Source organism: Chelonoidis abingdonii, chromosome 6 (genome assembly GCF_003597395.2).
Source record: "Chelonoidis abingdonii isolate Lonesome George chromosome 6, CheloAbing_2.0, whole genome shotgun sequence".
NCBI lineage: Eukaryota > Metazoa > Chordata > Testudines > Testudinidae > Chelonoidis > Chelonoidis abingdonii.
This window is the reverse complement of record NC_133774.1, coordinates 114617443-114645173: the sequence shown is the minus strand read 5'-3', so window position 1 is coordinate 114645173 and position 27731 is coordinate 114617443. Positions and strand designations below refer to the sequence as shown.

Here is a 27731-nt window from a genome sequence, read left to right as displayed (position 1 = left end):
ACTGTTTCTCCCTCCTCACTGAGCAGTGTGCTTTCCCTGTCCTTGGTCTGGCCTACCCTGTCCTGGGTCTAGACATAGCCTTAGTAAACTCCCAGCCATAATTGCTGTTCTGTTATATGTGCCCTGAAAACATCACTAATAAGGAGAAGATGGAAAGAAAAGAATGGGGAAACTGCTCCTAAATAATCTGAGATCTATGTGAACTGAAGTGATGGTTTGCTAAGAGCTATTGTCTCTGTCTCTCATGCCTTCCTTCCTTTTTTCACCCACTCTGGAATTTACTACTTTGTAGTGTGGCTAATTTAGATTGTAAAATATTTAGCACATAAACCCTCCCATTTCATGTGTCCGTTGGTGTCAAGTGCTGTAGATATAATGATGAAATAATCTGGATCTCATAAATAAAACTGTGATGTCATTAGGGTATTACTTTGAGACCTGCAGCTTAATCTTTGCCCAGCGGTACACTAGCTCGTGGCTGAGTGTGCAGAGCATGGCAACAGTGGCAGGCCAGGTTCTCTCTCTTTTTGCATGTCTTGCACAGCACTCTCTCAAATCCAGAAGCCAAGCCCAGCCTCATGTACCCATGAAAAGAAAACTCCAACTGATAGCATATTGGGAAGAGTGCTGACTTCCAGACTTGCATAGAGCAGGCAGCAAAATTCTACCGATGTGCTGGTGGAAGCGGGGATGAGAGTAGCAATCAGTTCATTGTACCTAAGGAGAGAGAAGAAAAGTGGATAGACCCTAGAGAAGAAATGGGGCAACTTGGAAGGAAGTGGGGAGAGGGAATATTGTGAGGGGTAATCTTATTCTGGAGTTCAAGATTATAGATTTTATACAACGTCAATTCCAGAATAAGCTTTTCAGTGGTATCGTTGTTTGTTCAATTTAATAGGGCACATAACAGATGTTCAGTGACGTTGGTGTCTATGCATTATGTGCAATTTGTTTTAAATGACCGTCAAAGTCAATTTCCAAATCCGAGTTTTACTAAATTAAACTTCTGAAGTCATATTATCCCATTTTGGTTTTCAAAATGCAAGACAAGTTACCATGGGAGGAAGGGAAAAGCTGTGATTAGCAAAACAAAACGGTTGCACCAGTAGATGCTATTTAATAGCTTGACAGCTTTGAGTGTGTGGCAAAGGAGTGTGCATAACAAAAGGTGATCCTTCTGGCTCCCTTTGTTAGAGAGAAATCACAGCTGGCTCACAGTAATTTGGACATATGAGATTCAGGTAACTGTGACTGACTATAGAAGCCCTTTCTTTTTGTTACGATATTAAAAAAAGAAATGTAACCGTAGATTCTTCTCTTGCTCCGTTTTGCATAATGAGTGTGTGTGTGATTAAGTGCACAGTATGGTATGCTTATATTCTAAGATATAGGTATTTAGTCATTTAACAGGACAGACCCTGATTTTTGCCAAGAAATTCAGTTATTGCTGTTTTCCCCTTCTCTCTCTCTTTCTTTTTTTCTTTGTCAGTTTCCCTTGAGTTTGGTATAGGCAGATTTCATCATCTGTTTAATTTGGTAATTTGCTTCATGTAGATACATATATTAATCACTTAAACCTCAGTCGGTCCTGTACAAGCTAAGTTACTCCCGCACTTAAACAGGGTGACTTTTTAAAAACACACACACACAAATTCCCACGGCCAGCAAAACAGGCAAAAGATCATATTTGCATCTTAGATTATGTAAAAGTTGGTAGTATTCACCCTTAAGTTTTTTTCTTCTTGCTTTGGGTGAATGAATGTTTCAAGTGCTGTAGTTAATATTGACACTTTAAAATATTCATCATTAGGCTTCAGAGTCAACACGTTGAACTGAATGGGAGCAACTCATACTTCCTTGAGCTATCATTTCAGGCTGTCCATAGACTCAGGCAAACATTGCTGTATTGATTTACTCTTGGCTGAAGTTTTGAAGATTTCCTTTGCAGCTACAAGGGCTAAAAACCTTTTTAAGTTTAGATTCTGAAATACAGTTATTCAGTAAATCAAATAATCAGCAGTTACGGAGGAAATTTACATACTTGCGTAATCACACTATACTTAGGGCTCTCGTATGTGATTTGTAAGGCTCAAAGTATGGGCAGACTGGTTATTGGGGCATCAAAGTTGGCAGACAAACTTTGCAGTTAGTTGAAGCATAGCAATTGTTGGCTTGAGGCTCAGTCTGAATGAGATGGAAATCATTTCAATACTTAGATTTGAGTGTAGCCATCTCATCATTTATTAACCTTGCGTAAGAGTACTTGTAAAAGTAGGTGACATTCTGATCTTTGCCATACAGCAACACTTTCTTGCTGCAGATGGGGCAACAAAGGTTCCATTGCAGTTTAATATTCGTGATGGATAAAAATAATAATTTAAAGAAGAAGTTTGTGTAAATCACGAGTTACAAAAATTTTATTTACATATGATAGTTCTTTACTGTCTTTCCATTTTGTAGTCTTAAATTGCTGAAGTGATGTGTTGTACTTGTTTTCTTAATTGTTAGTAGACTTTCAGATTTACATAAAGATTTTTTTTCCTATTAAATTGGCCTGTTCTACACTTAAGTTTTACTGACATAGGTATGCCAGTAACGGGTGTTAGCTTTTGTTTGTGTTTTGTTTTGCTTTACTAACATAGTTATACCAGTAGAAGCCTTAACCTAGATATAGTTTTACCGGTACAAGGTGCTTTTTACCAGGATAGCGTATTCTGCGTTGCCAAACTAGAGTAAGCTAGTAGTATAAGTGCATCTATACTAGGGAGATTTTGACATGTTAACTATGCTGGCCAAATTAAAACATAAAAAGCTAGTATACGAAACTTAACAATTTTACCATGTACTGCATGCTACTTTTAATTTGTCCCCCTTAAGCTTCAAACGAAATGCATTATAATCCACCTAAACATCTCTTTCATAAATACTATGCCTATACCTAATAACAGTAAATAAATAGGAGAAGGTTCTTTGGGCTGCTTTTCTGGGGGGTTGGGAGGGGGGAAGGTAGGTTGACAGTTTATTTCTATCAGAACAAACTACCTGGGCGTGTCTCTTTGAGGACTGAACATTGGGCATAGAATAGGAAACTGGGCCATAGAAAGAGGCAATTGGGATACAGCAGGCTCTTTGAAAGGAGGGTCTTGTACTATCAGCACACCGACAAAATTGGTTGAGCAAAAAATTCTGATGTATGTGTCCTACTGCTTGGCTGAAACTTTGCTGTTAATTATGGCTATAGGGTGGGTGTCTGGTACAAATCAGGTTCAGTGAAATGCAGTTCAGTGATGTGTTTGGGGCCTGATCCCACTTCCACAGACTTTAATAAAAGTAGGATCAGAGCCCTAGCATTAGTTTTCTGTCCTATGTTATAATGGGAGAATTTTGAGTCTCATAGTCCCTTTAAATAAGATGCCAGTTGGCAAATTTATTCACTAGTTAAATTCTGTGCTGTGCAACTCTGTTTACTTCAAGCTATTTCCTTTTCTTAATGAATTAATTATATCTTAATAACAAGCCATAATAAAGTGTTTAATGTTTGAACGTTCTGTATATGATTTTATATTTGACTGGCTGACAGGTATGGTACAGTTTTTTTTTTTGTTTGTTTTTTGTTTTTCCTCTGAGATTTGGCTAATTAGGCCCAGGCTTGAAACGTTTATCAGACACTAATTAGCTGGAGGACTTAACTTGCTCGACAGTGTTAGTTACAAAAAACAATGATTAAACCAACATAAGAATATCCCTACTGGGTCAGACCAAAGGTCCATGTAGCCCAATATCCTATCTTCTGATAGTGGCCAATGCCAGTTCCCCAGAGGGAATGAACAGAACAGGTAATCATCAAGTGATCCATCCTCTTTTATCCATTCCCAGCTTCTGGCACAGAGTAGAGTAGAGTTCAGATGAGAAGCTTAGCCCCTGCCAACCCCATTTACTGAGTCTGAAAGAGGTGCTAAGAAAATGATTGCAATAAATGTATTAAGAAATGAAACACTTAAAAAAAATCTAAGGTTACAGCCTGAAGTTCTAAACACTTGTAACTCCCATTGAAGTCAACAGCAGATACTGATCATCTCTCAGAATTTGAGCAAGTCAGCTGATCCATATTGGACTCATTATGACAAATTATTTAATGAGCACAGAAAAATGGAATTATGATAAGATGGAACATATGAATATTTAAGGCTCTAGGAGAAAATTATTGATATTGGGTCTGATTTCTGTAAGCATTTACACACAGGAATAACTTTAGTCATTTGAGTAGGCACACTGATGTCAGTCGGACTATCCATGCTGGTAAATTTATTCGTGTAGGGGCTTGTGGGATTGGGCCAATATATTGCGTTATTTGTGAAATAAAATGAGATTATGTAAATGAAAACTGTAGGATTATGCACAGACTCAAGGATGTAGTTATGTTTCCATTACCTGTCTTGTGAGTGCTTACGTGTATAACCGTAACGTCTTATTAACACAGTTGTTTATGTGGAATACTGTATATAATTTAGCTGAACTAGATGCTCTACTTACTAAGTATACTTAGATGAAGTTGCATATTTGACTACTCTGGAGTGAGACAGCAAATAATCACCTGGCAATCTCCAGCTCTTCTGAGTTTAGTTTATTACAAAACTCATTTCACATTGATTCCTCAGTAGGAGGGTTTGGGGCAATGCTTGTTCAACAGATAAATGAACAAGAACATGCTATACTTTATGGTAGCAGAAAAGTCTTTTTCCAAATAGAGAGGGGAAAAGATGGCAGTGATTTATAAAAATGTATAGCTGTAAAATAACCTATGAAATCATTTGTGCTTTTTTGTATGCAGTGAAGGAAAACAACTGTTTAACAGTATACAGGAATGCTATACAACAATTTGGGACAGGATATAACGAATTTATGGGTATGAAAGAAAGAGTACTCTTTCTTTTGTTTATCATTCTTACAGTGCAAATATTTTTTGATTTCAATTACAACACAGAATACAATATTATATATATATGAAAATGTAGACAAACCATCCAAAATATTTAATAAATTTCAATTGGTATTCTATTGTTTAACAGCAATTAAAACTGCAATTAATCGCAATTACTTTTTTTGAGTTAATCGCGTGAATTAACTGTGATTAATTGACAGCCCTAATAATAACTAGTAACTTCAGTGTAACATATAGGGTATGTCTACACTCCAATGAAACACCTGCGGCTGGCCCATGTCAGTTGATCCGGCTTATTGAACTCTGGCTGTATGGCTATAAAATTGCAGTGCAGACACTCAAGGCTGGACCCCAGGCTCTGGGACCCTCCCCTGTTGTGAGCCCGAACATCTATGCCATTTAAAGCCACATAGCCAGAGCCCCACAAGCCTGAGTCAGCTGACATGAGCCAGCTGCGGGTGTTTCATTGGAGTGTAGACATACCCTATATGTTACACTGAAGTTACTAGTTATTATTAGGGCTGTCGATTAATCACAGTTAATTCATGCGATTAACTCAAAAAAAGTAATTGCGATTAATTGCAGTTTTAATTGCTGTTAAACAATAGAATACCAATTGAAATTTATTAAATATTTTGGATGGTTTGTCTACGTTTTCATATATATATATAATATTGTATTCTGTGTTGTAATTGAAATCAAAAAATATTTGCACTGTAAAAATGATAAAAGAAATAGTATTTTTCAGTTCACCTCCTACAAGAACTGTAGTGCAATCTTTTTGTTGTGAAAGTGCAGTTTTTGAGTGCAGTTATGTAAAACTTCAGAGCCTACAAGTCCACTCAGTCCTACTTCTTGTTCATCCAGTTGCTAAGACAAACAAGTCTGTTCACATTTGCAGGAGATAATGCTGCCCTCTTCTTATTTACAGTGTCACCAGAAAGTGAGAACAGGTATTTGCATGGCACTTTTGTAGCTGGCATTGCAAGGTATTTACGATCAAGATATGCTAAACATTTGTATGCCCCATAATGCTTCGGACACCATTCCAGAGGACATGCTTCCGTGCTGATGATGCTAATTTAAAAACACAAATTCATTAATTAAATTTTTGATTGAACTCGTTGGGGGAGAATTGTATGTCCCCTGCTCTGTTTTACCTGCGTTCTACCATATATTTCATGCGGTAGCAGTCTCTGATGATGACTCAGCACATGTGGTTCATTCTAAGAACGCTTTCACTGCAGATTTGACAGCTTGCAAAGAAGATACCAATGTGAGATTTCTAAAGATAGCTACAGCACTTGACCCGAGGTTTAAGAATCTGAAGTGCCTTCCAAAATCTGAGAGGGACGAGGTATGGAGCAGAAGTCTTAAAAGAGCAACACTCCACAGCCGAAACTACAGAACCCGAACCACCAAAAAAGAAAATCAACCTTCTGCTTGTGGCATCTGACTCAGATAATGAAAATGAACATGCGTTGGTCTGTACTGCTTTGGACTGTTATCGAGCAGAACGCATTATCAGCATGGACACATGTCCCCTGGAATGGTGGTTGAAGCATGAAGGGACATATGAATCTTTAGCACATCTGGTACGTAAATATCTTGCAACACTGGATATAACAGTGTCATGAAAATGCTAGTTCTCAGTTTCAGGTGATATTTTAAACTAGAAGCGGGTAGCATTATCTCCTGCCAATGTAGCCAGACTTGTTTGTCTGAGCCAATGGCTGAACAAGAAGTAGGACTGAGTGGATTTGCAGGCTTAAAATTTTACAGTGTTTTATTTTTGAATGCAGGTTTTTTGTACATAATTCTACATTTGTAAATTCAACTTTTGTGGTAGAGGTTGCACTACAGTACTTGTGTTAAGTGAATTGAAAAATACTATTTGTTTTTTTACAATGCAAATACTTGTAATCACACACATAAAGTGAGCTCTGTATACTTTGTATTCTGTGTTGTAATTGAAATCAGTATATTTCAAAATGCAAAAAAAATCTAAAATATTTAAATAAATGGTATTGTATCATTGTTTAACTTGGCAGCTCTAGTTGTTATATAAAGTCTCATAATTTGCCTGGCATGAAGCCACACCATCTTAATTGCTAGAGCTGTTCATAGGATCTCTCTGTATGCAGATAGAGGTACTCTTAGGTAGCATATGCATTTACAGTAGATTTCAGACTGTTTGAGAAAGAATAGAATGATGAGTAAGGAGGGAATATTAATTTTTCCTGTGGGCTTGTGGGAGAAGAGTGGATCTGTACTCTTGTTAATGAGACACATGTACTTCTTTAAATTGTCTGAAAGTGAAAGCTTGAAAATCAAATGGATACACAGAGATCAAATATCCTGTATGACCTCTTTCTGGTGATACCTGGCTGCCAGTGGGGTCTTATAAATAGCAAATATCCACCGTTATGTATATATTGCAATGGTGGGCACAAACACACATCAGGCCATATGTGCATGTCATTTAGCATAGTTGTATGCAGCTTTTTAAATTCAGTTATCTGCACTGTAGTGCAGGTTCTATTTAAGTTTATATATAATGGGAGAGATCAAATATACTGTTGTGCCCCCCTCTGCCACCGTCTACAACAGTTTTGATAAATGAGCTTAATTCCTCCTATTGTTACTACTAGTAGCTGGAGATCAGAAGTCAGAATGGTGAGGCGGTTGCTCCTTGTATGTGAAGGATGTACAATGTCACTTCTCACGTTTCCAGTCTTCAGTGGGTGGAAGCAAATTTTTGCTGGCAGTTAAATTTTTCCTATCGGGATTGCAACTGTGTACTGATGGTCAAAGAAATTTTGTGTTTTGTCTGAATTTCTCTTGGATTCCACTATCTGAAAAACCACTTCTCCGAGAATCTCTCTTCCTCTTGTCTTTATCCATTACCGTCACAGTCTCATGTTTCACCTTGTCATTGTTTTAATTTTGTTTCATGGAAGAATTGATCCTGAAAAATCTGGAAATGAAATGAAATGTACATATGAGTTAAGTAACTCATGCTTAAGGGCTTGCAGGATCAGGCCAGTAGTTCGAAAACTTTTTGTATCTTGTATCATTTGAGGCACTATTAAATGTATGGCACTATATAACTGATTTTAATATATCTATTTTTTTTGTCTATATTTGTTGGTAGGAGGAAATAAAAGAAGGAATTGAGGAAAAAATTACCTTTTTCTTTTTCCTTCTTCTACAGTGTTCTTTCTCTTGCCTGGCAATACAGAGATTGTTTGTTTGTTATTTTATGTCAAACAATTGATTTTTGCTGTGTGCGCGTGCGTGCTTGTATGTGTGTGTGTCTTTGATTCTGAGGTAAAATACTGATTCTGAGGACAAATTCCAGTGCTGACTTTTATAGTAAATTTTCCCATCATTAAGTAAATTGGGCATTAACCCTCTGGCTCTTAGATGCCTGTGTCCATCCTTGCACTGTATCTGTTTGTCCAGGAGAGTAGGAAGATACCAGCAAACTAAAAGTAAATTCTTCAAGGGAGCCATAGGAACTTCTGGAAGGCCATGCTCATTTGGGGCTTAACTTTTGAGTTCTTGACTTTGAAACCTTACTATGTTTTTAACGTGTTGTGGATTGTTTTTGGATGTAATTATATGTACATGCTGTTTTGCTTGGATAGCAAAGATTGCAGAGAATGAAATCCTATCTGCAGTATACCCACCAAGGTACCATCTGGGGGAATAGAGGAAGAGGTGCTGTGCCTGCAAACAACTGTAACAATGGCTGTTGCTACTGCTCTAGCTATAATACGTATCAGCATATGCATAGAACATGTGATCATGCAGACTGGTACAAAGACATCAGCATAAGTTTAGGATAGGTACATTATCCGTGAGTGATGAGTAGCCATCCCAAAATGCAGTTAAGACCTCTTACACTGAATCTTTTCGTGGTTTGTTTATGCCACATTCTAAAACAGACTTTCTATAGAGAAACTTTTTTAGGGGTTTTAAAGGTTACGTTAATAATATCTTTTGTTGTCTTCTACTTGTAAAGCCACGCTGCCTTACTACCATGAATCCAACTGTATAGGTAGAGGAAGAGGATAGTATAAGAATAAAAAGGAAAATCACTTTTTCCCCCTCCGCCATGATACACGCACATGCTGAATGAGGACAAAGTTTAAAAATAAATGAATTTTGAAATATTTGACTACAGATGTGTTCTAACTAGCTGAATGATCCATAAACTGGAAATATCTAAAACATAAAAACACAATAGAAGCAAAGTATAAGTTTGCAGAGAGTTCAGTTATTGAGAAATTTTCTATCTCAGTAGTGAAGGACTAGTAAACACATTCTTAATATATCAAAATACTAGATTCTTTATATATAGTATAGTAAGACATGACCAAGTATATATTTCTAGTTTCAGTCTGCTCCTTGAAATATTTCCAAACTCTCAAAATGTATAATTATTACTTGATAAGTTATCATTGTAATTGCAATTAATGGATTAATGTCTACTCACTAGCTGAGACTTAAATATTGGTTTCTTCCCCTACAGAAGATAAATTTAGAAGCAACTTCTGAAGGGCGAGAAGCTATTCTCAAGCCACAGCCACTGAATAAAGATGAAAAAGATAAATGCATGAACTAGTTAGCAAGGGAAATGAATGAACAAAGCCCCCACAACTTTTGTATAATCTGAACTTTAGCAGCAATTTTCTCTTTACTACAGCAGTGGAAGAGGACATTAAAGAGATGCAGTCTTTAGCTCTAATGATAGAGGTCTGTTCATAGCTTTTAACAATTGACAGATAATCAATAAAACATTGTTCTGGTGTCACTTGTTAACATCTATATTTGTTTCAGGGATTTCTATTATCTTCTGCACTAAGATGATATCTGTGTGGGGAATTCATACTATGTAGGTAGTATTTATTCTTTTTTTTTTTTTTTTACATAGCACCTCTCATACGTTATCAGCGGGCCTGATCTCAATTTCCATTGACTTCAACGGGAATTGGACCAAGTCCAAGGTGCTGCACAGTTTTATGGAGCTGTTGGTAATGACACCATACTTAAGGCTGACCTTGGACTCCCATATTAAGCCCTGATTTTCCCCCTCAGCCATTTAGACTTTTGTTTGCAAATTAGGATGCTGAAAATAGGGGTGAGAAGAATTTTTACCAAGGATTGAGGAAATGCAGGATCAAAGATGTTTATATGCTGCTTTAATCAACAGTAATACAAGTCTTAAATTTATTCCCAGTGTCATGACTCTTTGACCCATTTGTTCTCAACAGAGGCACCTGGTTGCACAGCAGCTCTTCATGTGCAGAGCCCAGGGTGGCTCTTCCGTATTGGGTATTTCCTAGGAGAAAACTGTTTAGGAATTTTCATTCTTACAGACTGGCCCATGATCCAACTGGGGAAGGGAATCTGCTGATCATGTTGATCCAGTTGCACCTGAAACTGCAAGCAAAGATAAGCACTTAGAATGGGCACAAATTGAGGAGTGATACCACAGTCAGCTCTGCTGGCTGACAAATGGGAAGCCAAATCTGAGCAGACACATGTTCTAAGCAGACAGCGCACCAGGTTTCCAATTTCTGAACCTGGGATTAGCTGATGTTGAATGAGGGGGAAAAAGTCCCTGAAGAAAGCTTTTGCTCAAAGGTTGCCAAAGGGGACAGGATGACAAAGCAGCTATCGAGCAGGCTAAATAACCCAGACACCCACCTCAGGCCCGGCTCAGGTCTGATTCCAACTACTCCAGGCTTATAGAAAGAGATTTGAAGGCCAAAATCATTTGCATTACTCCAGTCTTTTCTGTGGAATGTGCTAGAATTGGCTTCCCTCAGCTGCTACTGCAAACTTCCTTACCAGGAGCATGCTGAAAGGCTACCCTGAACAACAGGGCCTCCTGCCTGATGCTGGTAACTTTGAATAAGGCAGCCGTAATGCTTTTCAGCAGCGTGAGTGTGAATGGGTGGTTCCTGCTCTTCTGGGGGATTCCAAGACCTAGCCAAACCTTTCATTGTTCAGCACACTATGAAACCCCTTTATAGATCAGGGAATCTGGCAGCCAGTGCACTGAATTAAGATGACCAGTAGGTATGAGGTCTTTGTAGAGTGAGTGGAACCTTGCTCCCTAGTTCGCTGGCCCACATGTTTCAATGAATGTGTCACAAGTCATGGATTTTAGCAACCTTCTTACAAGACAAGATGGATAAAAGCAGCCTGGTGGTACCACAAGGTAGCTGGGAGCATAGACTGATTCACCATGCCAAACCTTCAGCAGCATCATAGGCTTTCACTCTATAGTAGGGTCATAACAGCAAAATTTCAACTGAAAATGAGTGTATGTCAGCAATACCGTTGTTATCTGTCATGAGCATATTCCTGCAGGTAATATTGCATGCCAGGCATTGAAGGACAAAGGCCCTTACTAACCTCTTAAGTCCTGGCTGTCAGAGTTCATGCCATGCATCACTGCCAATTATCCTCCCCAGAATTGTCCAGAACATGGCAGGGGTGATATAACCCAGCCTTGTAGCTCTACTGGAGGGGGGGAGTTATATATTGGATGAGATCTTTCTTCTCCTGTTTTGTTTTCCCTACCTTAAAGCTCCAGTTAAAGAGGGCTTGGAAGAAAGGAAGAAGTAGGGAGCGGGATGTGGATCTGGGGGGGAAAAGGTCCTAAATGTAAAGCAGTCCATCTTAAAAAAAAAAAAAAAAAAAAACTTTAAAGAAAAATCTTCTGTTTTTCAGATAGATATTGAAAAATTAAACTGCATGTCAGGAATAAGGAAAATTACACTTTAAATCCCTTAAATAAATAAGGGAAGAAACTACCTTGTCTCCTAGATAAATTTTGGTAGCTGGACATCCATAAATATAGGGGGAGTTCTAGCCTCAATCCCCATCACGGTTCAGGGGCAAACTAATAAAATAGAAACAGCACTGTAGGTCAAGTAAGGCAATCAGTTCACCCATGTGGGACCAAGGGTGGGGAAAATACCATAAATGCTATTTTTTAAACATACTGGGGAAAAATATTCCTCCCTTAAGTGCCACTACACACTTTCACTTCTATTATCCTCATGTCCTGTCAATCAAATTTAAGACCTGCACATGGAATGAGGGGTAGGTTGTCCCAGCACAAAGCCCAGTGGCTTACATGTGAGCTTACGTGGTAAGAATTGTACCAGTGGAACATTCCTGACCTCCAGAGGCTTACCCATAACAGCTGTTGGATGTGGTCTTTCTGTTACTGTTGAAGAAATACGACTTTTGGCTATTGTGGTTATGAAATAATTACCTTGTTAAGAAGTCTGAGTTCTTTAGTTATCCGTAAGGCTGCAAGTTTATCACGGAGGTCACAGAAGTCACGGATTTCATTATTTTCCGGGATCTCCAGGACTTCTGTGGTGGCTAGTGCAGCTGTCCTGGGGACGCCTGAGCAGCTTTGGGTGTGTGTGGCAGGGAACTCAGGGTTGAGGTTTGGGAGGGAGTGAGGGTTCTGGGCAATGCTTACCTTGGGGGGACTCCCCAGAAGCGGCAACATGTCCGTCCCTCAGTTACTAGCTCTGGGTGCTGCCTCTGCCTGCAGGCACTGCCCTTACAGCTCCCATTGGCCGCAATTCCCCGCCATGGGAGCTGCGGAGCCGGCGCTTGGGGTGGGGTCACTGCGTGGAGTTAGGAGCTGAGGGAGGCGCATGTTGCGGCTTCTGGGGAGCCACAAAGAGCCGGGTAGGGAGCCTGGCAGTTCCACCATCCTCCCCCCTGAGCACCTGTGGCGCCCCGCCTACACCCGCAGCGCCCCCAGGGTGCACCCCAGGATTTAGTCAGGGCTATATAGTACAAGTCATGGACAGGTCACAGGCCATAAAGTTTTGTTTATTGCCCATGACCTGTCCATGACTTTTATTAAAAATACCTGTGACTAAAATGTAGCCTTAATTATCTGCAATCAGTGAAGCAGATGTATAACCTCTTGGCAAATGAGTAGAAGTACCAGTAGTTAGCTTTATTGGTTGGTCAGCATGCTTGAATCTTTAGTGCTACCATACATTTACTTTTCTAATGTAGTCTGTCTTCGAGGAAATGCCTCATAAGGATGAAAAAGTGTAAACATGATTTGCTAATGCTTGGTGAATCAGTAGTGGATGAGAAGAATATGAAACACCGCGCCAGGCACCTAGCCTGAAATAGCAGGTATTGATTTAAGCATGGTGGCGGTGGATACAGGAGACCTCTTTAATGTTGTTCATTGCTTGGTAGAAGACCTGGCACTTGCTCACCATAACATGTGAACACCTGGCTTTAATACAGAGTCCCCCATTCAGTAACCTTCAAGCACATCAGAAAAGGCAAGTATCACTATGCCCAGGTTTCATGGATCCCATTCCAGTTCCATATTCCCTGGGCCAGTGATTGTAGAAGGATCAGCTATGCATCCAGAAGTGGAGATGAAAGGAAAGGGGGCAGTCTTGTCTAAATAACTCCAAGGATCTTTTATGCAAAGTATATCTCAATTGATTACCATTAAGAAAACTATTGCCTGTCCCAACTGTGTACTCTCTCTCCCCCCGAAACCCTCAACCGTGTATATACATATGCACACCTCTCCCTTCCTCTGCCCTCCCCCCATTTAAAAAGCCACTATATGGAAAAAATATTCAGAAATCAGAATAGTACAATTCACCGGTCTAAGCCAAACATCTCGATCAGGCACCTTAACAACTATTTCTCAGGAAAAGGGAAAGGAATCTGAATGAAACCAGTAAAAATAGGTGAATGGTCAAACTACGTCAACCACCATACCCCATGGTCCTTGCAGGCTTAAACAGAGAAACAGTGTTTTTTTTTTTTTGTTTGGCTTTAGTTGAGTGGCTTTTTAAAAACAAGGTTTCAGCTCAGACAACTTCCTAGGTTCAAATTAAAGGCAGGGAGGGGAGAGTGACTTACTGAAGGTGGGGTCAGGAAAACATATCAAGCTGATAAATGCCAAGAGAAGGAGTCAGGTGTGTGCATGTGTGGGAGAACTAAAGATCGAATATAAGGGGAAAGTAAAGGCACAAAAGCCAACTAAGTGCAGGGACACTAATAGGGGAGGGAGAGTGACATAAAAGAATGTTTCACAGACCGATGTTAAGAGCAGCAGTTCACACAAAACTTAACCAATGAAGACAGGATACTGTGGCCAAGCTAGTGGTGTGTGTGTGTGTGTGTGTGTGTGTGTGTGTGTGTGTGTGTGTGTGTTCTCTCTCTCTCTCTCTCTCTCACACACACGGTATTGTAACTACATAATGATTATTAAATTCATTCCCCAGATGGAGAAGGTGAGACCTGGGTTAAGGGACTTGCCTAAGGGCACAGAGGAGGTTGCTGGACAGATGAGATAAAAATTCAGAAGTTCCGACTCTGCCTTCAATCACTATCCTCTGTGCTACAGTCCTTCCCAAGTAGTGGCCATAAAGAGTTTTTTGTGGGGTGGGGAGGAGATGAGAGCCACAGCTGACGATGGAGAAGATGAGGAAGGAAAAGCGAAGATGTCCCCAAGGTTTGCAATAAGCAGCAGGCAGGAAGCCCTTGTACAGTGGCATCAAGACTGGAAAGAGTGTGGAGGATTATCCAAGAAGTGACTGTAGAGTACTAGGAGTATCTTGCTATGGTGGAGGTGGAGGGCAGAGTAATGAAGGACCTTCATGTGCTTTGCTTGCCAATACCAACTGCTCTGTGCCCCCAGCTAGCCAGCCAACCTATGAGCTTGTTGAAGGCTCCAAGACTACCCAATAAGAGCCCTCCTCTTAGAGGTACTGCCTCATTCTCTTGAAGTTGTAACATGACAACTGCCTTTGGGTCCTTGACCACCGTCCCATAATGGTGGGAAGGCCAACATGCCTTAATTCCAATTAATTTAAATATTCATTATTTGTTTTTTCATGACAGATTCCAGTATATTAGAACAGACATTTACTGCTCATGGAAGCCACATATTTAGCACAGCATATTTAAAAATGCTAACAAATTGAGCTAAGATGTTTTAATATGTAAACTGGTTTAACTTTCTCTTCCATAGCTGTGCTCACATATATTGTTACACTTTGAGCTAGAATTAGGATTATATGGCTGTATTCAATGATGATGCTTTAAAATAGTGTTTTACAGAGCAAAAAGGTGAGAATTTTGAATTATAACACAATGTAATTTTTTCCCCTGACTATGCTTTAGCATAGGGCAAAAGAGATGACCTACAGTGGGCTGACATTGCTTGTAACAGTCCGATTCCTCTTTGTGCTATATAATGCAAATTCTGTAAAAAGTCAATCAGAGGTTGAATTATTGTATTATGTTCTGCTGTGAGGTATGCAACATGCCTCAGTTGCAAACCCAGAAAGTATGCCTTCGATCCCACAAGTGCTCTGTGCTGGTGATGGGTTCTGTACTAGCAGATCTAATTGCAGGACTGGTGTTAGTTTCTGTAGCAGAAGCATAAAGATGTGAAAACCACATAAGTGGCTACTTATTTCATGAGTATTATGTCTTTGTATGAGAGACAAGAATATATTTTGTTAATTTATTTCATTTAATTAAAAGCAATTTACTCTTTTTAGTGAAAAAACTTTTTAGCGTGCGGGGTGGGGAAGAGGACTTGTCCTGTTCCTCTATGCCTTTGGTATAGATATATATAGATATAGATATAGATACTTTAAAATCTATTAAAAGAAGCTGTGAGGGGAAGAAAAGTCTTGTGGTTAAGGAGTCAGGAAATCTGGGTTCAGTTCTGGTCAGACCCGAAATTTATTGCACAGCCAAGAACACCTAGGATACGTCACTTAATCTCTCTGTGTGTCAAATGCCCATGTGTAAAATGGGAATAATGAGACTTCACTGCCAAACAGGAGTATTGTGAGGTGCTTGGGATCTATGGTGATGAGGCTGCCATGTATTGTAAATACCTAAAACAAAGAAAATTACAGTGTACTGGAGATGAACCAGCCCAAGCAGATGCTGCTATAATATTGAAGGATAAGTTTAGAGAGTATATTGTTATAAAGACAAACAATAAGGGGCTAGATTGTGCAACTGTTACTCATGATTGGGTTCACCAGGGTGGATAATGGCTGAACAACCTAATCCTACTTTTATATTGTGTTCTTGTAACCAGCCTGGGAGATAGCATTCATTCCAGGTATTCTGATATATTTTTGGAGACTATTTTCATTGAAGGATTTTTCATTACAGTATACATTATACTTATTAATAACTTGTTTAATTTTTAGCAGGGCTGATATTGAGCCACAATGGCAGCTGTAGTCTCGGACAGTCCTCCAAACCCAAGCTGCAAAATTATGACCTTTAGGCCTTCAATGGATGAATTCAGGGAGTTCAACAAATACTTAGCATACATGGAATCAAAAGGTGCTCATCGTGCTGGACTTGCAAAGGTAAACATCTTTTACATAAAAACAAACCTATTTTCATAAACATTTGCCTTTTGCAAAACTGATGTTAAATTTTAATAATTTTTCAAATGGTTCTCCTGTGACAGCTGTTGATATGTCACTCTTTAACGAGAGTTAAATGGAATAGCTCATGTTGCCTATAAAAAAAGAAAAAGTATGTTGTCTGCCACATATTCTCAAATTATTGGATTTTGCTATTTTCATCACATAGAATGTGAAAAGAAAATCTCTGTTTGAGGCTGACTGTTAATGCTTAGCAGTGCAGCCCAAAATATAAATGAGGGGATCCAGTATGCCAAACATAGGAATCCACCATGCAAACACTTAAAGGTATATGTAACTTAGGGTGACCAGAGAGCAAATGTGAAAAACTGGGACAGGGGTTGGGCGGTAATAGGAGCCTATATAAGAGAGAGACCCAAAAATTGGGACTGTCCCTATAAAATCAGGACATCTAGTCACCCTAGTGTAACTTTACTGACTTGAATCATTTCACTGAACTCAGTGGGTCAACTTATGAGTAAAATGAAGCACATTCTTAAGTGTTTTCAGCATCTGGGCCATCACAGGATTTCAAATTGTTGATTTTTTAAAAATTGTAATCATCCTACCTTCTGGTTGACAAAAGTAAGACATGGAAACCATGCAAAAGCTACTGTAGCATTGCCTCTTGGCTGTGCAATAGTTGATTCAGGGCCTTGTAGCTAGTCAGTTTCCATTAATGGAGAGAAATTGTCACAACTTCAGTTTGGTGTAACTTATTTACATGGTGAATATGCTCTTATCTCTGCTATATACATTAGTCCTGTTTCTCTTATGTAGTCCTGCAGTGTGAGGGTCATAGGAGAGGAAACACAACCATGCACATGCAGATTTGGGAATCTCAACTCGGTGATTCAGAGTAGTCACTAGGAACAGCTACCTTAATCACTGGGTCTCCAATCCTGTGTTGCAACCCCAGAACATTAAAAAATAATCAGAATGGCTTAAAATGAGATTTATAAAGAAAAAATAACAAACTTTGGATTCTTATTTGCTTTCTGTGTTTTTAGCCTTGAGGATGGCACTTTAGTTGCATCTCCAAACTTTTCTATGCAAGCATGAAGGCTAGAAAATTTTCGTTTAAAAAAAGATAAAAAAATTCCAATTACTAGATTGGGCAACTCATTCATAACAGACATAGATAAGTATGTGACATAAAAGTACACACTGATGTTATATTGTCCCCACCACCTTCTGTGCTCATTCTGAAACAAATGGGGACCTACTCTTTGAGGAGGGTTTGCTGCATGGTACTAATCACTGCAATTGGACTGCTTATATGCTCAACATTAAGCATGTGCTTCAGTGCTTTGATGGACCACAGCCAGAGCACTCAACACCTTGCAGAATCAAGTCCGAAGATGGCTGGGGAACAGGAAGCGTCTGTGTTTTGGTCCCTTTCTGATTAACAGTAATTGAGCTAGCAGAGAGTGAAGGGACAGTGCAACTTGTTGTGGATTGTTCAGTATATTGACTTACTTCCTTGATCCCCAAAATCTCAGCATGGTGGTGGAATGTCCAGGGGTATGTTAAACTCTTCTTGGTGCCATGAGGCCACCTACTTTTTCCCACTCTCAAAGGAGCCACATTATGGCGATCTTTCTTCCAGTCACCGTGGAAGAAAGAAGTCTGCTGGATGCAGAGTTTTCTGAGGCCTTTCATTGCCTCTCTCACGGTGAAGACAGGGCCTGGTTACTAGAGTGAAGGAAGGTGTCCTCTTTCCTCAGTGTACTTTGTACTGCCTTGTCAATGCTTTCAGTCCCCATCAGGGAGCAAGAAGGTACTTGGGTTTCGTGGTGGTTGCACTCCTCGTTCAGTTTTTGGGCAGGTTGATTGGGGTAGTTTTTCTATTCTCAGTGAAGAATTTCTAAAGAGTGAAAAAATATTTGAAAAACAGAAGGTCAAACTCTCTTTGCCTTTCAACTGTAAATAAAACGGAGCTGTTTACAGTATCAGTTTCTGTGTTAAAATCCTTAGTTAATATTCTTTATGACATTAAATGAAAGCATAAGTCACTTGCTAAAACCTACCAGGAGATAACAACCTTTTCTGTTTTGATTCTTCTCTAAACATAATCCTTGCTTCCCTGGGTAAATATTTTTCTCATTGAAATGTTTTATGCGAAGTTACATTTAGATTAATGTTATGTCTGATAGCAGGGTTGTGTATTTAGTGACAGTCATTAGAGTAACCTCTCTAGTGGCTCTCAGGAGGGAGGCTGTCACACCGGGAGACTACAGGCACTGAGGTTGTGGTGCGGCTGGAGGTGTGTAACAGGAGAAAGCTAATGAGATCTGGAACTGGTGAGCTAATGTAACAAACAAAGAAAATTAACAGATTAAAGACACCTGAGACCAGAGTGCTTTGTGTTTGTGGACTGGGGATCAGGGAGAATGTCAGTAATTTATGACTTTCAGTACCAGGATCTGTTATAAAGATAGCAGCAGCTGACAGCATGCTGAGTACAGACAACTTTTCTCATGTCAGCTATAAGAAAAGAGTCACCTGTTTCTGAAAATATTACAAATTTTCTTTCAAGACACACAACTCAGTATTAACTGTTTTTAATTTTGCTCTGAAATTCCGAAAGGCAGTGGACTTTGCTGATTTCTCGTTTTCATTTCTTTGACTGCTTCAGGGAAGAGAGTGATGACACTGAGATCCTTTATTAATTTTAATATGGTAGTGGCCTCCTGAGTTCAGGTGTTCTGCATTTAAGAAAATATCCTGGCCCCAGGTAGCAGTTCTGTTTGTTTCTTGCCCAGATTCTTTCCCAGCCTCATTTACTCCCATCCAGACTTTGGACCTCACTCTGGAACCACAGTAGGAAATGCTGGTGACCCATTTTACATATGACGCATTAAAATGCCTTTCTCTGCTTATCCAGCTCTTTTTTTGAGGAGTGGAGAGAGTTCTGTGCTTTTCAACGTTAAAGTACCCTGTTAAAAAATAGAGGGAGCCCTGAGAAGCAGGACTGACATAATTGAAATGAGTGGAGAGAGTGGAAGAACAGAGATTAAGAGCAAGCTGTGTCATTTTGTGTTCTTTCAAATGGTTGTGCACATAATATATATTCTGCTTCAGGTGTGTATGAACCCAGAGTATGTGAGTCAGAGACCTTTAGCTAGCAGTACTTATTGGAGTGGTGCAAGTGCTCTGCACATCCGTGTGTCTCGAATTGAGGGCAAAAAGGGAAGGGCCACACTGATCCATTTCTCACTGCCTGTGGTTAAAAATTTGAGCTCTCTGTGATGCCTCAAGCTCATGGTCCCTTTTCCCAGCTTATCAGTGGGGAAATTTTCTTTTGTTATTGGGAGGTGCCTAAGTACTGCATTAATGTACAGAAATCACCGAATTGTTGCCTGAGGCCTTGATTATTTTGAACTATCAGGCACTCTTGTTGAAATAGGACTTTATTTATTTGGACTCCAGGGCAAAATTGTCGCAAAAGCTTTCTCAGGACTTGAGAAATGTGTTTAACTCCCTAGTTACAGAGGGCCTCCTGCTTGCTGGCATTTCCTTACAGCAGCTCTTGACTTGGCAGATACAGCTCCAAGTGTATTACAGCAGTCACCACTATACAGTAAATTATTCTGCCACCATGCATCTGGCATCTCTAGAAAGGCACAAAACATGGCAGAAGAATTACCACTTGAGGGCTGAAACTTATTCACAGACAAAATGGATGAGGGGTTGCACTCACTTGAAGACTCCAGAGCAACACTTTGTTCCCGAGGATGTCCCCCAGGCCCCAGAAGAAGTCGTCATAGGCCTCAAGTGCACATATATGGCAGAAGCTGCCAAGTTTCCCAAGAGATGTTTTCACCTATACCTTCTGTGGGTTCTTGCCATCCAGACCCCTATACTTCAAAGCAACAGTTTTGACGCTTTTGTCAAGAGCAGAGTGACAGTTGTTGAGGATCTTTCCATCTTGTGCCCCCTCTTTGGGAACCAGTTGTTCCACTTCCTCGGTGTCTGGAACTCCATAACTATAGTACAGTGAGTTTGACACTGTGTGGGACTGGGTTATACCATTCAACTCTGGTCCTTGCCTTACCCTACCCACCTTCGCTGTCCTTGTTCAGGAACTGCTTTCCTGAGACCATACTGCTTCAGGAGGTCCAGTATCTTTTAAATCTTGGAGCTAGAGAGGAGGTGCCTTTACTGCACAGAAGGGAGTTCTACTCCTGATATTTCATCATACCCAGAGGGAGCTGAAGGCCTATCTTGGGCTTAAGAAAGTTAAGCACTTTTATCAGGAAGATAAAATTCAGGATGGTGTCCCTTGCTTCCGGTTTGGGCCCAGTTCAGCCAACAGGTGATGGACCACATCCACCAGATTCAGTCCCTATTTGCTCAGCTGGGTCTAAAAATAAAACGGAGCAGTTGATTTTGTCACCCATGAAAAGAATCAAGTTCACTGGGGCCATTCTTGATTCTATGACTGCAACAACCTACTGCTTCAAGAAAAGTTCTGGTCCGTTTTGAACCTCTGCACAAGTCTTAAAAGCCAACCTCAGGACAGCAGTGAGAGCTAATGTGAGGCTGTTGGGACACATGGCATCCAGCACATATGTTACTCAGCCTGCCAGACTTCATCTTAGGTGCATACAAAGCTGGTTGAAGTTTGTCTGTCGACAAAACAGATACATGAACCAGCAAGTCCAGAAGCTATCTGTTTAGGTTCTAGCATCCTTAGAGTGGTGGATGAATCTTTGAGAGGATAGTCTCTCAGTGGCCTCGAAGGGCTGGGCTTTGATATTGGCACTATATTTGATGGGGAAGGCAGTCAGCCTATCACAACCAGGACCAAGAACAGGCCAAGGACACCAAGCAAGGGAAAGCTGCTATTTAGACTATTTAGATATCAATGAAGAGATGCATCTTTGACACTGGTAAACCAGATGTCAAATCTTGCCAAGGCTGTAGGCATCAGCTGAGCACTGACAAATTCATAACTGGAAACAGACCAGCTCACCTATATGTTAATATTGTTCAAGATGGGTTTTTGGTCCTATCTGACCGATGAAAGGGAGACATGAGACATGACACTAAGCTGTAACACTGCTTGTGCAGAGCCACATTTAGAAGTTCCCTCCAGGAGTGCCAGGCTGCCTGCTCAGTCAGAACAATGGGATAGGGATAGGGAGAGCTCTGCTCGAGCATCTGTCCTATACAACAGTCATCTGAAACAGGTTCTTCAGGGAGATTCTAGTGCCATCTGGTGACCAAATCTACCTCTAGCAAAGAAAGATGCCCCTGAGGCCAGCCCAGTGAGCTATTAACTCCTGTGGACAGCAAAGATAAGGAAAGAATGCCCCCTCATGGAGACTCAGTATGCCTCAGGCTGGACTGTAGAGATACATGCTCATGAATAAAACACCTCAAATTGACAGTACCAGTCTGAGTAAAAGGAAGGGAGTACAAGGACTTGTAGTTTCTGGGTGCAGCCAGATAATAGTTCAAGCCTACCTGGCTGGGTAAGACGATGGTCCAGAAGAGACAATCTGTGTACAGCTCATAAGCAGTGAAGGTTACAATTAGCTGTGGGAGCCCACACTGAAATCCTCACAGTGGCTCTGGCTGGAGAGTTGAGGTACTCAGTAATAATAGGATGTGGAATGCAAGTGTGTCGCTTTTATTTACTAAAATCAAATATATCTGATCTGAATATTCACTCTGACTGGAATGCAAAAACTACATAAATACCATAAAATGTAGCATGCTGTGACTGTCATTTGAGAACGAGTGACAGTCAGTGTATCCATTAAGATGCCCTATTTCATAGATTTATAACTTGTCTGTGAACATTGTATTGGTTTTGAAAGATCTTGGCCCACAGCAATATATTTTTTTTTTTTTAAAAAAAAAGTAGTATTTTTTTTTTATGTGTATGAATGATTGATTTAAAAATAAGACTTGATTTTTTTTTCAGCTTCTGAATGTACCAAAGCATTATACCTACATGTAAATAGTATCCAGGTAAATATCAATATCCTGGAAGAGTATGATGCAGGTTAGAGGGGGTATATATACTGTATCTTCTAGTTTTTACATTAGCCGAAAGTGCATCTGTGCATACAAAAATGATGAATAAGGTGGAGGGGCAGGAGCTGGTGGGCACTGGGTTGTCATCACTATGTTGTTTCTCTTATTTGCCATGATGTAATGAAGCGTAGCTGCAGACTGTCATTGAACATAGGTAGGGAGTCCACATTGCTATCTAATTTAAATGCCAGTTTGTGGTTCAGAGCTACAGTGGTTCGCAGGGCTTGGGAGAGAAGCAGACAAGCTTTAGGACTCACGCATCCCCACCCCCCACCCCTATAGTATAACCTGTTAAAACTTCTAAATTGTCAAGCAAGACTCTTTTGAAATTTACTTAAATACAAATCAAAACTAATTTCCTTCCATAGAAGGCCATTTATTCCTTCCCTCAGCAAGGAATGTCTCCATGTCAAAGTGCCATTTTCAAACTTCAGCCACTTATAGCCGTATTCTAAAAAGTCATATATATAACATGCACTTCCCTCATAATAAATGGGGAAAGTGCATTTTTTCCCTCACTCTCCTTTCAGATAGAAATGTTTTGAACTGTTTTGAGAGAAAGGACGGTCTAGTGATTGGGAGCCCGAGCTTAGATTTTGAGACCTGGTTCCTTTCCCCCAGCTCCTGAACAGACTTCCTGTGTGATCTTGGGCAAGATCCTGCGTGACCCACTTCCCTATCTGTGTCCCAGTTCCGCATCTGTAAAAATGAGGATAATAATATTTCCCTACTTCACAGAGGTATTGTGAGGATAAATACATTAAAAAGACTGTGAAGCATTTGGAGCTCTACTGATGAAGAATGCAATATAAGTGCTAGGTGGTGGTGGTGTTTTGCTCAAAAATAGGACAGATAAGCATAGAGAATTTCAGACCCAAAAGGGTGGTTTAACAAAGCGTTATGGATATGAGCAAACAATGGATTAGAATGGAAACTGTCCTGCGATCTTAATATAAATATTATGAGGTAACAGTATTTGGGGGGGCGGGGGGGTCTGATCTTGCTTCTGTTGAAGTCATTGGAAAAACTCCTGTTGCCTCGAGTAGGATTTTCTCTGATGGTCACACTAGTCAGGCATTGGGATATTTGTACACTGTAAATGAGTTTATTTGAAGTTTAATGTTCCAGGGGTGTGTGTATATCTCAATTGTTTGTTGGCAAGATGGCACTGATGCAGTTTACTTACAGAAAAAACAATACACATAGAATGAACTGGCAGTACATTATGTTCCCTGGCTTTTCCACTCTTACATGTCACTCCTCCCTGTAAAATAAGTTGTAAGGATACATTTTCCAGCTCAACTTTGTTCATCTGATAGTCTCCAGAGTTTTTCTGAACACACCTCAAATCTCTCTTTGTATGTCATTCCAGAGCCGCTGCCAGGAGCAGCGCAGAAGGAAGTATGGCATGGTATGGTATTGCCACTCTTACTTCTGCGCTGCTGCCTGGAGAGCTTGAGCCCTCAGTCAGCGGCTGTCACTCTCCAACAGCCCAGCTCTGAAGGCAGCAGCACAGAAGTAAGGGTGGCATGGTATGGTTTTGCCACCCTTACTTCTGTCCTGCTGCTGGCAGGGCGCTGCCTTCAGAGCTGGGTGCCTGCCAACAGCTGCTGCTCTCCAGTCACCCAGCTCTGAAAGCAGCGCAGAAGTAAGGGCAGCAATACCGCTACCCCCCCTGCAGAGTAACTTTGCGACCCTCCTGCAACTCCCTTTTGAGTCAGAACCCCCTATTTGAGAAATGCTGGTCTCCCCCGTGAACTCTGTATAGTAAGAGTAAAAGCACACAAAAGGCCAGATTTCATGGTCCATGACGTGTTTTTTTTCATGGCCACGAATTTGGTAGAGCCCTACAAATAACCATTATTCTGGGTAGGCCCGCTTCAGCTTAACATCCAGGATGCAGGCCACTTCCAAATATTCTCACAAGCAGGAATAAAGGTACACTTAAAGGATATTGGAGAGTATGAAGAGTTAAGGTCTCCCCTTCTTCTTGTACGCTAATAGGGTCCATCAGTTACCTCCCAGATCTCTCTAATTCCTGGGAGCTGGCCCTTTTGAGGCTCCTACCATAAATTGTGACAAATTTACAAATACTGTAATACCCGCTTATAGAAATTGAAGGATTTATTGGAACATTGCAAGTAAGAATGTCAGCGTGCACACAGGCAGTATTTAACTTTTTTCTAAGCCCTGCACACCAGGTTAACATAATATCAAAACAAGATAACCACAGTAAAATCAAGATTCAGCACCATCTATTGGTGAAGGTGCTGTTTGCACTGATCATTATAACTTTCTCTCTTTTGGTTTAATAAGAGTTTGAAAACAATAACTAAAGTTTTATCATCATTGTAATTCCTAGGAATCCAGGTAGTCTGCCATCCTCACAAGTTTCCCTGTTAGTCTGCCTCCTCAAGTCATGTATTCAATCATGGAGATGTCACTTGTAAATGAATCCAGAGATTATCGGCATGTATAGGGTTCATATTCTCCAGGTTAGGCATATCTGGTGGGTGTAGACAGTCTTTTAAAGACTGCAGTGTGGTGAAGTCTTGAGGACATACTCCTCCACAACCAGTTACGCATTACAAGTTATAGGAATCTGCTAGCGAATTTCCAAATCCTCCTCTGAGGTTATTGAATTATCTTGGAGTTTGCCCTCCCCTTTCCTTCAATAAATCTGTGCATCAATTCTCCATGTACCACAAAGGCGCAAGCTCTCACTTTTCATGTCGGCAATGATAAATTGTTTATTTTCCTAAGTATTGTGTAAGGTCCCCCTGAAAAGGAGGACATTTGAGGGTGTTTTTTTTTTCTTTTCCTGGCAGATTTTTCTTGGTGCATTACCACATACTTTTTCCTTCCTGGATGGGCACATGGTCACTTTCCTGGCACCTTGTGCTTGTCATGGTTCCTTCTGGCTCATCTGTTCCTCCACCTTCTGAAATGCTGTGCTCAGGTCACTGGTATAAGACTCTGCCTGTGTAGGTGCAGGAGGCCTGGCCATTTGTAGCCAAACACCAAGTCATATGCAAGCATGGGTTTGTGAGTCCAAAAATAATCCGAGAGAGTGGTGAATAGTTGAGTGTCAGCTGGTGTTATATGCAAAGACAAGAAGTGCCCTCATATCTCGGTCTCATTGGTCTTCGCTAAGAGTATGAGCATGGAATCAATGGTGCTGTTTACTCTCTCCATTCTTCCATTACCTGCAGGATGGGTAACCCCAGACCTCACTTTAGATATGTTATCTGGAGTTGTCTCATGTAATAACAGAGGTTGAAATTCCTTCCCCGATCATTGAAAGGCAGCTGAGGCGGAGGGGTTGGGGTGGGGGAGAAGGGGCAGGAGCAATCTGCAACATTCCGTGTTTCATCAGTGCAGCTGTAACTGCCTCAAGACTTTATCCTTCAGTGGTTCTGCCACAACATACTTTTACATGGTGTCATACATTATCGGCAAATATCGATTTTTCAACTGGTGTTTCTGGTTGTGGTCTTTCCAAGACAATCATGAACTCCCAGGGCTTACTAGATAGGGGCATATCCCCTAAAAGGAGTTCTGCCTCTCCTTGCTGGTGCGGTCTTGTGACAGGTAAGATGGGAAAGTACCAAATATTTAACATCTGCAGCCAAAAAAAAAAAAAATCTGTCGAACACCTGGTTCAGAGTCTTCTCTTACCCCGGGCAGCCTGCTACTTTGATGTCATGAAGACACTCCAGCACTGCTCTCTGCAGACTTGCTGGCAAGACAACCCTGATAGACCTGGAAAATCATACACCAGCAAATGGGTAGCTGAATCAGTGTTAATTGTTCCTGAACTGCTTTGAACCTCTCCAGTCTGCATCTCATTTGGTAGTTCTTTTAACACACCAAAATAACTCAGGATTCTTAGACTGTTCTTGCTAGACGTCGTCACACGATCAGTCTGAGTCTATTCTCACTGTCCTCATCCAGGTGAGAGCATTCACAACCCTATATTACTTTCCATGTTTATGGTGAACTATGAATTCTGAACCTAGTGAATATGGATGCTAGGCCCCAATGGCCTTCACAGTAGCCAGAAATTCCAGTACTGTTGTTGAATTTTTGTTTCCCCTCTTACTTAATTTTTGACTTTGAAAGGCCACCAGCCTCTGCCTGCTGAGCTTATCAGTTTGTTCAAATGCAGATCTGACCATAAGCCATCACAGATTATCACAAATGGACAGGATGAGTCTGGGAATTCAAACACAGCATGGTTTAGCAGTCTTTTCTTCAGTGACTCAAAGGTTTTTTGGTGCTCCTCTGTCCAGACAAAGTTGCTTTTAGTTTGCTGGTATAATGGCACTGCCTGTTCTGGGAAGTTTTGTACAGGTGTCCTACAAACCACTGTATCTCCTCCACATTTATAGGAACCATCAATTTCTTTATAATTTTCAATTTCTGGGGTTAGAGCTCCAATGTATCCTCACTGACTACATGTCCAGGCATGCAATGTGACTCTTTGCATACTGAAAATGGTTTCCTGCAAGTTTAAACTCTAACTCCTTATAAAGCTCTAGAATCTTTTCCATTCCTACCAGATGTTCCTCCTATGTTTCATGGGTAGAAAGAAAATAATCTAAATATTTTGCTTCTGACAGTTTATTGAGTGCCTGCTGTGTGGAGAAGTGGGTAGCTATCTTGAACTCTTTAGTTATGTCTCTTGTATTCAGTAAATATTCTTAAGTCTCCGCTGGGCTTTTTCATGATTATAATTGGGGATGCCCAAGCTGATATAGATGGTCCAAGCTGGACATCCTCTAGCATGCAATTTAGCATCCTTTAGGATTTGCCTCACAGGAACAGCCCCTTGCTTAAGGGATGTTTTACCAGATCGTATCTCCCAAGCTGCCCATTATTCTTGGAGAACACACTAGCATACTGTAAGAATAGATGTTTTAATTGCTTTCTTCCATTGTCTTCTATGGATGCTTCTGTCAGCAACTTCTGGTTTCACTGGTGTGGCTTCCCTCTGCTTGGACAATTCTGTCTCCCATGGGCTTTGCCTCCTCGTTACCTGCAAATGTCATATGATCTAGGAATAACTTGGGAGACTGTTGCTCTTATTTGACCCATGGGATCTCTGCAGATATCTTGCACTGGGACTCCTTTAAGTTTTTAGCCACTTTTACTGGCAATCATTTCTTGAAGCGTAGCATTTGGTATAAAGGAATCACCCTGGGTCTGGGAATGAATAGCTGGTACCTTTTAAGGAGATCCCACCTTCTTCT

The 27731-nt window shown here is 40.5% G+C and overlaps 1 protein-coding gene across 4 annotated transcripts in view; it reads left to right on the top strand.

The window, feature by feature from the left end:
* Nucleotides 1-27731, top strand: part of KDM4C (lysine demethylase 4C) — a 431136-nt gene that overhangs the window by 20405 nt on the left and 383000 nt on the right. For 2 of the 4 annotated variants that reach the window (XM_032803405.2, XM_075067365.1), the window contains exon 2: nt 16210-16371. The exons of 1 other annotated variant lie outside the window; for it this stretch is intronic. In XM_032803405.2, the coding sequence (XP_032659296.1) occupies nt 16228-16371 (144 nt within the window). In that variant the 5' untranslated portion in view covers nt 16210-16227. Of the gene's footprint in view, nt 1-16206; nt 16372-27731 lie in introns of all 4 variants that reach the window. One more of the 4 variants, XM_032803406.2, reaches the window with a different exon arrangement.